The sequence below is a fragment of the Gossypium hirsutum genome, chromosome A05 (genome assembly GCF_007990345.1).
Source record: "Gossypium hirsutum isolate 1008001.06 chromosome A05, Gossypium_hirsutum_v2.1, whole genome shotgun sequence".
Taxonomy (NCBI): Eukaryota; Viridiplantae; Streptophyta; class Magnoliopsida; order Malvales; family Malvaceae; genus Gossypium; species Gossypium hirsutum.
In genome coordinates, this window is record NC_053428.1 from 28,249,421 (window position 1) to 28,262,527 (window position 13,107).

General features: G+C 33.7%; 2 protein-coding genes and 1 long non-coding RNA gene across 5 annotated transcripts; 2 read left to right on the top strand and 1 right to left on the bottom strand.

Annotated features, from left to right (window-relative positions):
- The first annotated feature begins 441 nt into the window (after positions 1–441).
- On the top strand, positions 442–3,455 carry LOC107957613 (cysteine desulfurase, mitochondrial). The gene has a single exon (XM_016893154.2). The coding sequence runs from the start codon at positions 1,768–1,770 to the stop codon at positions 3,118–3,120; it is 1,353 nt and encodes a 450-aa protein (XP_016748643.1). The 5' UTR covers positions 442–1,767; the 3' UTR covers positions 3,121–3,455.
- A 738-nt stretch (positions 3,456–4,193) lies between these two features.
- LOC107961239 (uncharacterized protein At1g76070) lies at positions 4,194–5,351 on the bottom strand. Its single transcript, XM_016897428.2, has one exon. It carries the CDS (start codon positions 5,231–5,233, stop codon positions 4,445–4,447), a length of 789 nt encoding a protein of 262 aa, XP_016752917.1. The 5' UTR covers positions 5,234–5,351; the 3' UTR covers positions 4,194–4,444.
- A 4,715-nt stretch (positions 5,352–10,066) lies between these two features.
- On the top strand, positions 10,067–13,107 carry LOC107957611 (uncharacterized). Of its 3 annotated transcripts, none has more exons than XR_001700508.2 (6): positions 10,067–10,378; positions 10,607–11,092; positions 12,087–12,187; positions 12,296–12,469; positions 12,559–12,671; positions 12,789–13,107. It is a non-coding gene; the product is annotated as an uncharacterized lncRNA (long non-coding RNA). The 3 variants fall into 3 exon arrangements; XR_001700509.2 differs by having other exon boundaries at positions 10,067–10,313; XR_005926430.1 differs by lacking the exon at positions 10,067–10,378 and having other exon boundaries at positions 10,514–11,092.

Below are 13,107 nucleotides of genomic sequence, written 5' to 3' on the forward strand. Positions count from 1 at the left end.
GAAACCTTATTTTTTTGAGCATTAGGCAAGTCGTGAGATTGCTGCTGGTCACTTAAAGGCCTAGAAAGAATAATTAAGCCTTCCAGCTTCCCCATAGACCCATTATCGAGACTACCCGCACCCCTAAATTCAGGGATTCACATAAGACAAAATGGTTTACTTCAGCTAAGCAAACCTGCGAACACAAGCCACTTGGGTTTGTCTTAAAAATTGGCCCAACCAAAGACCCATTTGACCCATCATCCTCTATAACCATTTTCCCCAGGCTTTTCAGCCTTATTCTATCAGTTCCTTGGCTCGAATGGCCTCCTCCCCCAATGCGCCCAACAGCTAAATCGATGGCCTTTTTTTGGGTTACCGAATCTAGACCCAATCTTTTGGCAGATTCATTATTTAAATTAGGCAATGATTTAATAGCTTCCTCATATCTAGAAATAGGACTAATCAGATCATCTGCTTTTATCATCTCTTTTTCACCACTAACTCTCTTGCCCTTGGTAGTAAGGGCGTCAAATCTGGAGCCCAACCTTCCTTTTCCAACAACCTTACCACCAGATTCTCGAGAATCCCCCAATCTTCGGTGGGATCTGCGCTCTACCACCAACCAGGGACCGAAAGCTGGGTCTGATTCCTTCCCAAGTTTGTTGTTGTCTCTGCTTGAATTGTCGTCAGCCACCAGCTTGTCACCTTTTTTGCCCGACGTTTCTTTCGACAGGGAACACATTTCCCTCACATGTCCATATTTACCACAGGTAAAACAGATCGTTGGTAAGCTTTCATATTCCACCCTTTGGATGTCACCATTAACCTGAATCTGCGAGACGAGGGATTTGTCCAAGTTTATGAATACCGCCATACTAGCAAATCTCCTTTTGGTTCTATTATCTGTCTTAAAATCAAACTTTGCAACCTTACCAATCATACTTCCTATCGCCTCGAGAATCTTCCTCTTGAACATAAATCCTGGTAGTCCAGGTAACCTGATCCAAGCCATAACCACACTCGGGTATGGTTGAAGAGGGGAAAAGTCTTTTGTCCACGGCTGAATGGTTAAATATTGCCCATGGTCCCTGGGTTAAAACTTTCTCATAATCCTCATTATTCTGAAATTTAGCCAAAAAATACCCATTCTCAATATCCATTAATTGAAAAGGTTGTATAGGCTTCCAAAGATTGCTAATACGATTAAACAGTACACCATAGATGATATTTAGGCCTAGTAGTTTCAAAACTACTGTCATCTTTATTTCCTTGTATAAAATTTCTTTGACACGGTTAGAAAAGTCAATTACTGGGATTCCATTGACGGTGGACCTTATAATATCATTGTCTAACAGAGTAAAATCTCCGTCACTCCTCCCATCAAAACCTGCAAATCCTTAATCAGCCCCAAAGAGTTTGTCTTTCCAAGACATTACCATACTCGATGATGAGATAAAATCCATAGCCATATCCATAGAGACCCCATCGGATCCATCTTTGAACTTTATTTTCTTGGTGTTGCAATCTTCATATGACCGCAAGTTATCGTCGCCGTCGATCACTTTAAGAGAGTTTTCCATTTTGGAAGAATCTTTTTACTATTTTTTTAATCTTTATACGTTAAAGGCTATTTTTGACATTATGCCTTTAGCCTTTTATCAAAACCCTTTCTTTACCCGCACTGATCCACGCTGAAAAATAAAAGAAAAAAAATTCTTCTACTTTGCTTTCATGTAACGCTGAAAAAAAAATTAAGAAAATTCCCAAGTGAAAAAAGGAGAAGAAATGGCCTCAAAGCTTCTTCGTCAAACCCTAACCAAAACCTACACAACCGCCGTTATACGCCGCTTCTCCACCGTGGCTGCTGTAGCTTCCCCTTCCGAGTATGAGGACCCAACAGGAATCACCATGAAAGGTGTGAAAATTTCGGGCCGTCCACTTTACCTCGACATGCAAGCGACTACCCCCGTGGATCCTAGGGTTTTAGATTCGATGCTTCCGTTTTACCTCTCCCGTTATGGGAACCCTCACTCCCGTACTCACCTCTACGGTTGGGAATCTGAAACCGCCGTCGAAACAGCCCGCGCACAAGTCGCGGCACTCATTGGAGCTTCCCCGAAAGAAATCGTCTTTACCTCCGGCGCCACCGAATCGAACAACATCTCAATCAAAGGCGTTATGCATTTCTACAAGGACAAGAAGCGTCACGTCATCACGACTCAAACGGAGCACAAATGCGTTTTAGATTCTTGCCGGCATCTTCAACAGGAAGGTTTTGAGGTAACTTATTTGCCTGTCGGGTCTGATGGGCTTATTGATTTGGATAGATTAAGGAAAGAAATCCGGCCCGATACCGGGTTAATTTCTGTTATGGCGGTTAATAATGAAATTGGTGTGGTTCAACCGGTTGAAGAAATCGGTAAGATTTGTAAAGAATTTAATGTCCCTTTTCATACTGATGCTGCACAAGCTTTAGGGAAGATTAAGGTTGATGTAGAGAAGTGGAACGTAAGTTTAATGAGTTTAAGTGGGCATAAGATTTATGGTCCTAAAGGAGTTGGGGCTTTGTATATGAGAAGGCGACCTCGGATTAGAGTTGAGCCGCAAATGAACGGAGGTGGGCAAGAGAGAGGGATAAGGAGTGGGACGGTGCCGACTCCACTTGTGGTTGGGATAGGAGCGGCGTGTGACTTGGCAATGAAAGAAATGGAGTATGATGAGAAGAGAATTAAAGGGTTGCAAGAGAGGTTATTGAATGGGATTAGGGAGAAGATTGATGGGGTGGTGGTGAATGGAAGTATGGATAGGAGGTATGTTGGGAACTTAAACTTGTCGTTTGCGTATGTTGAAGGGGAGAGTTTGTTGATGGGATTGAAAGAAGTGGCAGTGTCTAGTGGGAGTGCATGTACTAGTGCTAGCTTGGAACCATCATATGTACTGAGAGCCTTGGGTGTGGATGAGGATATGGCACATACTTCGATTAGGTTTGGGATTGGAAGGTTTACTACCGAGGAGGAGATTGATAGGGCAGTTGAGCTTACTGTGAAACAGGTTGAGAAATTAAGGGAAATGAGTCCGCTTTATGAGATGGTCAAGGAAGGTATTGATATTAAGCAGATTCAATGGGCGCAGCATTGATAAAGTTTTTAATATCATTGAGGCTGCCTCACTTGGATATGAATTGAATGTGGCAGTGCTAGCTAGAATGGTATGGCTGTATCCTGGTTTTCTTTTATTTGCCGTGACTTGTACATGCCTTGGAGAGCTGAGAGCTTTCTTAGATAGTTTATATGATTAGAGAGTAAATCTTGGATCCTATTTTGATAATAGAAACAATAAGAAGCACAGATGTTTAATATGTTGGCTCAGTCTGTATCGGCATAGCAAGTAATAGCTAGCTAGTTGTATGTTTATTTTTATGAGATGAATGAAAACTTAACTCGGGTGATCTATGACCACCGTAGTTATACCAATTTTTTTTTACACCCTCAACTAAAAACCTGGAAAGAGAAAAAGAAACAGGAAATTAAGATAATTTTGGTATTGAATTAAAGTTAAAGTAGCTTTATGTGTTTTTATAAATCGAGATTGTGTTTTAAGATAATTTTTGAGAATTTGATGTGGGTTTGGTGCTTCCATCTATGAATAACTGAACTTTTTGCTCCAAATCTAACAAATTGATGTATATGGTTCATCACATAGGTTATAGCAAATACATGATCGTAACTCCAATTTTTCCTAAAACTGCATTCGGATATCAATATTATGAGCTTTTTAAACTTATCAACATGTTATACATAATACTCTATAATTACCCTACACATATTAGGGCATCATTATGTATGTCCTACTAAAAACGTACATACCAGGACAAAGGGGTCTCTTTCAATTTTTTATTCCATTTCTTATCCACGGGAGAATCTTATTTTTGAGGATTTCACATCTTCTAAACCCTTTTTATTATTATTGTCATACTTTGAACTCCATTCGATCTTATGATATTTGACAAAACATATACCTTTGTCATAAATAAATCGATATTTGACACTTGTTACCCAAATCCAATTAGTATAGTATTGTGCTACTTAATTTTAACTGGTGATGCAACATTTTAAGTTTTGCTAGCAATCGAGGTTGAATATCGTAGGAACGATTAAAATTTATTAACGAGCCTTTTTCAAAGAGCATGATTACGTTATAACGAAGAGAAATAAATGAGTTAATTTCCTTCATAAAAGAATAAAAAAAAAAACTCAACTAAGTTATGCATATTTCCACCTTGGTGGATCAGGACATGGTTCTACCAAATTATTTCCCTAATTTCATATTTATCAGTACATCAACCAGGAATGGGCAGATTCCAATTAATTATGCCAAAAGCCAATTGCATAATCTATATATATGAGATGATATAAAGAAGGGAGAAGAGAGAAATCAATGAATATGAGTTTGCAGTGACCATCTACAAGGATTTCAATTGAAGGGGCGGAGGTGGATTCGTTGTTCTTCTCTTCCATATGTTTATTTCTTTCCGTGGCCGCAAAGGCAACCCTTCACAGCCAATCCTCATTGGAGCTGAGAAAGGAATCATCACTTCTTCTTCTTCTTCAAAGTCACCATCTCTTCTCTCATCATCAGAGTAATAATTATAATCCCTGTGAACATGATCAGCTTCCAGGGGTGCAATCTGTGCCGTCCAATCAAAACTAGCAAAAGCATCACGGCCGCTTGCAAACCGCTTCATTTCTCCCAAACCAGGCGCTCTATTCATATCAGGCAAGTCTTTCTTGTTACTTGATGGCGCATCAGATTTTGCCAAGCTAAAGACTCGCCTTAACTTGGAAGCCTGCTTCTTCCCTTGTGTAGGAGAAGAAGATTGATGAGGGAGTGGAACAGAGACGGGCTTCAAATTAGCTTTAGCAGCTAATTTTCTAATATTCTTCTTGTGCTTGATCTGTCCCATGCATGAGACTTTGGGTGAAGTAGGATCTGGAGTTTCCAAGGTTCCACTCTTGGATTTCCTTCGAGCTTCATTGGGAATTATGGAAATGATGGGACAAGACAACCCTTTGCTTGCACAAGCTGCTCTCTTGTCTTTACCTGGGCTGAACGGTGGGTTCTGAAAGCTCACACGAACAGCTGAAACTGCTTTTGGCAAAATTCTCAATATCATGCTTTTGGGCTTACCCTGTTTCTTCATTCTATCTAAACACTTGGACAGGAGGATTTTGCAAACTCTGTTTTTATACATGTGATGAAACTCACTCCCAATTTGAAATGATAGTGAGAGGTTCTAGTTTTGACCCAATCCTACAACAAAGGGTTAGTCAAAAGTAGATTTTTAAGAATTCAGACCGAGCAAACCATGTTTGCCCATCCCAATAGTTACAGCTTTGAGAACGCAGCTTCCTTTATATTTCCAAAATCATCTATCAACATACTAGTTAATTGATTGTTTAATTAACTGATAAGCTAAGTGATTTAAATTAATCGATATGCCTTTAGGTTTTGGCATTGTCAAGCATTGATCTAATCATCGTTGCCCCTAATACAATAATATTATGCACAGCAGGTTGCGTAAACAAAAATTTTAAAAGAAATTAAACTCAGTCTCCTTTGGTATCCAATATATATAAAAACTAATGTAAGTACGAGTGGCAAATACAAAATAAAATTGTTATTTCCCATACATTATCGAGGGAGGGCTAAAAAGATGATAAATTTTAAATTAATTGCTGCTACGAGTAAAGAAAAATAAATTATGAAAGCTGAGGAAGGGGTGCTGTTGATCACACAAACGGGATATATTGGTAAATGCATAAGACTACTCGTATTTAAATTACAATTATTATCTAAATCATCATATAGAATTTGAAGAATTGCATTAACAATAAATTCTGATTTCAAATTAAAAGTCATGACCCTCATACTATATCTTAATCGATTTCTTTCACAAAACATATGTTTAAGATTATTCTTTTCACATTTCGTAAAACAGTATTGTCATCATCCATCTTACCTCTTTCACCAACAAGGTTTAATGTTGACAACTCCCTTCATCATCCTCTTTATAATATTAAACGCTAAGTTAAATTAGTTAATCCATGATTACCATTTCTATAGTATGGAATAGAGGAGATCATTTTATATTTGAAATTCTTCGCATTGAAATTTCCAATCTTTGTAGATTAGTTCAAAACCTAATAAGCTAATTCGCATAATGTTTTTTTTTTCTTCCAATTTTAATGACAAAATTATTTTAGTTTTTTATTTAAAATTTGTTTTTGTCTTTTTCAGTCTTTAAACTTGCATTTTCTGTTAAATCACCCTAAAATAGATGGAAAAGTTAATGTTTGTTAACTTTGTTAACATGGCATACATGTGGATTCCAGCGTAAATGACATGTCCGTATTTAATTAATTTTAAAGTTTTTAAAAATAAATTTTTTTATAATTTCAATGATTTTTATTTTTTAAAAATAGTTTTATATTTTTTATTTTTTAAAATTTAAAAAATAATTAAAGACTGATGTGTCTTCCACGTGTATGCAATATTAACAAAATAAAAAATGTTACATTTTCTATTAATTCTAGGGTGATTGACAAAAAGCACAAGGTTAAAAATTAAAAAAAAAAACGAAAATTAAATGAAAAGTTAAAATGATTTTTTTCATATAAAATTAGAAGGCCAGGTAGATCATTATACCTAACCTAATAAAATGTGGATTAAAGACCAAAATGGGGAATGGATCCTTAGATTTAATCATAGGTTGGGATAATGTTCTGCTCTATAAGCTGAATTGTGGGGTATTATTGATGGTGTGACATTGATACAATGAAGTCAACACGATAGAGTTTTAGTGCAGACAGATAACTTAGAAGTTATTAGAGTGATCAAGAAGGTCTTATCAAAAGGGTCATATTCAACAATAATTAGACGTATTACACATGTCTTGCAAAATGAGGAGAACTGGTCAATTGATTATGTTCCTAGAGAAGAGAAAATGAAAGCCGATTGTATTACTAAGCTAGCTTTTGATAATAAAGAGGTTATATAATTATATGTAATATTTCCTTTTATTTCTGTAAAACTTACTATCTATTAAAAAAAAAAAGAAGCTAAAAGTTATGTATATGAAAACAAAAAGTATACTATTATATTTAATACTTACATAAAATTTCCATGAAAGAGAACTTATTAATAAAACCACAAAAAGTGAGGGTTTTCCCTTCAAAAATTGTTCGAGCTTAGGCGAAACAATCTCATACCGTGTTAAAATATTTAGTGATCCAATCCTTATAATCAAAGATTTAGTAAAGATTTATACCTAGAACTGACAAACGAGCAGGTTAGGAGTTGATTTTTCGGGTTTGGATCAAGTCAGGTTTGAGCTTTTTCGTGCTTCAATTTTTTCAAATTCGGATTTTTTAGAGCTCAGGCTCTTTTAGACTTGGATTTTTTCGGATCTGAATTCGGATCAAGTCGGGCGGGCTTTGACAGATTCATATAATTTTAAATTTTATAAATTATAAAGATTTTAATTTCGAATGTGATCATTCATTTTACTTTTATCCGATGATAACACAATTTAAATTTATTTTATAAAAAGCATAAACTATATATATTTAATAAAACTATTTTATATAAAATAATTAAGATGCATATTGTGCTTAGAATTTGTTATTGTATGATATTATATGAAATAATGAAAATATTATTTATTATTTATTATTATATTATATTGACAATTGAAAAATTTTTTATTTTTGTTATTAAATTTATAAACTTAATACTCATATTTTAAAATATTTATTCTAAACTCAAACTCAAATAATATAGTAATTAAAATTTTGATGTCATCGTTAAATAATTTGATATTAGAGTGGAGACCATAACAAAGTATCACTAATAATAGCAGACTCCCTAAACAAAATACTATCATCAGGAAAAAAAAAAAAGGAAACAAAAGAGTGTAATTTTAAGACTACTACAAATATACATGAATCCCATTATATTCTTATCGATGTATAGAATTATGAAGCAAAATCGAAAACCCTTTCACACACAACCAAAATAAATGAGATAATGGGTCACATTAGTGTAAGCCAGCTACAATTGTGGGGGTAAAAGTGGTTTTATCTTTGCCATTAATTAGCATTAAGTGAGAGATAAAAAAGACACAATGCATAACTAAACAAATACACTGTCGATTAAAATTTTATGTTAACATCATTTACTTTTAAAAAAAATTATTTAATTTTATCATGTCTTTCCCATATCGAACTTAAGAGTACATTGATATATCCATTCCGTGTACTCATAGACAACAATAAAATTATCCATGATAAATCAATTGAGTACTGATGCATTTTAATGTAAGTGAGAAGTATCGAATGAAAATGATTCGCGATCATTACAAAAACTCGTAAGTTTATATTAGATTTGGGTGATACTTAAAACTTGTTTGGTTTTCGAAATTAGTACAATCAACATATCATTAACAAAAGAAACATTAATGACGTTATTAATCACTTCCAAAAAAAATTGTGTCACGTCCTACCTCAATCACCTCCCAAAATTTCTAATAAAATAGCTCATAAAAACCATTTGATGTTGGATCCCATTTGAAAGACTAACGACACGTTTGATTCATTGGAATGGTATAAGATTGTAATAGAATAGAACTGTAATCAGTAATTCAATTGTTTAGTTGAATGCAATGAAATAGAGCTGTAATAATATTCTTGTGTTTAATTAATGGAATATACGTTGTAATAGCATAAGGAAAAAGATTTAATGACCAAAGTACCCTTATTAGAATATTATTAGGTAGATAATTATTGTTATTAAATTTTAATAAGATTATTATTAAATATATTTTAATAAAAATAAAAAAAATAATTTTTTTATCATAATTATTATTAAATACAAATTAATAAAATAATATGTAATTTAATAACATTCTTAATATAATTATTATTAAAATATGAATTCATAAAAATCATAATATATAATATTACAGAAATAATATATAACCTACTTTATTATTTTTAAACTGCGATACATTATTTTTAAAATAATATATAACCTACTATAATAGTATTCTATGGCATTCTATCATTTCATTATACCTTCCAAACATAATCAACACAATAATGATTTTTAATGGTCAGAAAGAAATCTTCTCGCCCATTTCAATTGCACAGCAAAAGGTAGACTAAAAAAAACGAGCATTTGCATTGGATGATCTGGAATTTTGCTCAACGCACAATAACCCTCATCGTCAATTAATCATTCTACTTCATATAAGGTCGGATATAATTTTAGAACACTTTCTTGAATGATCATTTCTGGCTTTTGTTGAATTAGCACTTCGAAGAAAATGCTCCTACTTATTTTAAAACCAACAGTTCGTATGTGTTCCCCTAATAACGTGACAGCATCAATAAATGAAGTCAAAAAATTTTATGCACTTGCATCAATTTTTTTTTTCTTTGAAAATGTTGAATCATCTTAGTTTTTATATGGTTGCAATTATGTAGCTGAGAATGGAGCAAGCAAATGGGCATTCATGGTCGCCATCACTTTACACTCCAATCCTGCCAAAATGAATGCACAACCCGAGGACCCTAAAAGGAGAACAAAGCCCGAAAATAACTTGAAGCAGTATCTGTAATAACATTAATAACAACTGAAAAAAGAGGTGTTGTGATTGCAGCAGTTTCAACTAGTTTAGCTGGCCGTAATATGTCCAATATCTCTCTCCCTCTTTATTTAATTTTATATTGGGGTTTAAGTTTTCTGATTTTAGTTTCAATTTATTTTAATTTAAGTGGAAAATTTTAATTTAAATTTAAAAATTAATTACTAATATTATTATTTAATTATAAATTTTTATCAAATTAATTCTAAAACTTGAATCAAACACTAAAAAGTTAAAATTATTATCTTCAAATATCAAAATATATAATTTTTGTCAAATATATGTACCATATTAAAAAAAACGAACGCAAACATCAAATTAGAAAAAAGTACAAAACTTGAGTATCAAATTACACCCCGAATCGGTGGCCCCACTGAATACAGCGTTTGGTTCGCTGTATTGCCGTAATACAGGCTTATTACGTTGCGGACGGATTCGGCATTTTCTCTGCTTCAGCGCCGATTTCTAATCCCTTCCAAAAACAAAGATTAGCTATTACGTCTCTGTTTTGATTTTCTTTTTCAATTTTTGCCCTCAGCTTCATCTTCTGCTTCTGTAACTTTCTTTCCAACCATCTCTACGTTTCCCTTTTTTTCCATTGATTGCAGAGGAGACCTAGATATTTAAGGTAATTTTTATTTTTTCCTCATTCTCCTTATTGCGTTCTTCATCTTCTTCTCCTTCTTCATCCAGGTAACTTTCCTCCTTCTACTTCTTCCGTTCTTCATCTTTTATTTCCAATTTTCCTTAGCTTTGTCCGTCGCATATCTTCTCTTCTCAAGGCTGCTGTTTTGTTTCGCTCAAATCTATGGCTACTTTGACCTCTTTCTCTCTTTTTCAGTACTCTTTTATCTGTTTATATTTTGTTAATGTTAAGGATAGAGTGATAAAGTATTGATTCTGGGTATTTGATTTGGACAGTAATTATGCAACGACTGGAAGGATTGTTGCAATTGTGAGAGCCTCACCACGACTCTCTTCTTCTCTCACCTCCATCAATTTTCTAACACCAAATCACTCACGCAAGTATTTTTCTTTTCTTTTTATTTGGTTGGGAAGTTCTCTTATTTCGGCATTCAATTGATGAATCTTCTTTTTCCTTTTTCATGTCGGTTTCCTTTGTTGATAGATAGTTCGAAACCATCTGTTAATGCTAATTATGGTGTTGTTATCTAGAATTTATTAGAGAAATAAGAAAATTTAAGTGAAAGAAAAATTAAACATGGGGTGGTCAGTAATATTCCTTGTGTTTCGATATGTAAATAAGTTGAATCAAATTATTATGGCTTGATCACCAAGTTTGTAAATAAGCATGCAGGGATGGAAATGGCTCAACTCATATGTGGAGGTTGTCGAACATTTCTAATGTATACATGTGGAGCAGCAAGTATAAAAATGTTGCACCAGGTACAATTTAATGATTTTGTGCATGTGATATAAATTTGTGGTTGTAATGTTTGGAATTGCAGAAATGATTCTGTTAAAGAAGAATGGAAAATTATTTTTGTGTTTTTAAGAAAATATAATGCTTGTGGGTTGAAGATCTGTTTCTTCAATTTGTTTCTGTACTGTAAACGAGTTTAAGGAATCTTATTCATTTTTCTTTTCTAAAAAAGGGGGAATGCGATTCCATTTCCTGATTAGTGCTTCTTTGTGCTGTATTTGGTTTTCCAGCGTTACAATGTGTCGAGCATGAATGTCTTTTATTACCTTTATATTCTTTGTTTCTATTGTCATTGTCATCTTCGTTTGGTAGTCTTCTAAGCTACTTTAGTTCAAGATATCACTGGTGGATAATGGCTGTTCTAATCAAATTTGAGAGTGAGTACAAACCATATAGTATTTTCTGTTTTGTTTCTTCATTCATCTCATACCATTGGTTTTCCAGGTTGCCTTGCAATACGATTAATAGGTTACCTTATGTTTTGTCAGTTTTTTCTCTCTTTTTTCACCTTCTGTTCTGGGGACATACCTCTCAAATTTGGTCTTACTGGCCATTCACTTATCAAATATTTAAATTTTATGCAGCCTTTCATGCTGGGGTATAGATTTTCTTACATTGCAATATATTAGACATAAATGGTTTAATGGTATTGATTGCCCTTGGTCAAATAAATATCAGTCAAAAGGCTTTTTCTTTGCTAAGTTTTCTAAATTTAATCGGAAGGATTAGAACTTATTATCTGCTTTTGCCCATCCAATAAATATTTTTTAGAGAACCTTTGTGAGATACTGTATATGCATGAGTATGTTTATAGGGAAAAAGTTAGAACTGTCATTGGCATAATTTATGTTCTTAATGGTAGTGTATGTGATGCGGAATTATGCAATTAGTTTTGAATTTGCTCAACTGTTTAGTTTTTATGTTTGAGCTGCTTCTTACTTCAGCTTTGTTAAGCAGTGTTTCTTGCTGCAACTTATAAGTTCAGGACAAGCTGAAAAATCAACGAGCTTCAGCTCTTCCATGATGAGAATTTTTCAGCGTGGTCTTTTGCGTCAGAGGTGTTATATCATGCCATGAACTTTAGCTTCATTTCTTTTATGCAATAGATATTGAGGATTCTATATCTCACGATTGGTGTCATGATGTATTTATGTCTATTTCTACAGAGATAAAGAAGCTCCAAGATTAACTGAGAGTGGTTTCCAATTCTTGGTCATAAGAGTAATACTTGTTGTAAATCTGTTCATAAGGAACTCATAAATGCTATGGCATTTACAACAATTTTCATAAGTTGTTCATAAGGATGAGGATGCCAAGGTTCGAAGCTATGGAGAAGGCTGGTAAGGACGACGACAGCTTTCACCAGCATTTGTAATGTTGTTTCTTGAAGATATGTTTTCTTTCTTATCACTCTTATGTTAACTTACAGATGTTAAGAACAAATGGGAAAGTAGCTCGTGGGGTAGAAAGTTGATTGTCCAGAAGAGAAGAGCATCTCTCAACGACTTTGATAGGTTCAAGCTTATGTTGGCTAAGATCAAGGTCAGTTTCCGATACACCCCCTATTGTGTCTACCCGTTTTATACCAGAGTTCTTTTCTTGAAAGCACTTCCTCAAAACTTCAATCGAAGCTTGACGAGCTGTAATACGGTTTTGCAGAGGTCTGGAGTCATCAAGCAAGAACTTGCTAAGCTGAAAAAGGAGAATGCATCTTGAATTTGATATTGAATCATGGATTTTTGTTAGTTTTTGTCATCAAACATTCTGCAGGTTGTTCTTTTTTGTAATTTTTTCTTTTATTTACAAATGATTAAAAATATTAAAGATAAGTTGAGAGATCTTTGTTTGCTATATTACATATTTTATAGTGAGTTTAATAGCAGGATATTGCTTTGCTTGCTGCAATTTTTCGTATCAAAATTCTGGTATTTATTTATATTCCCTTTATAGCATAATGAAAAATAAGACACTTAAGCTG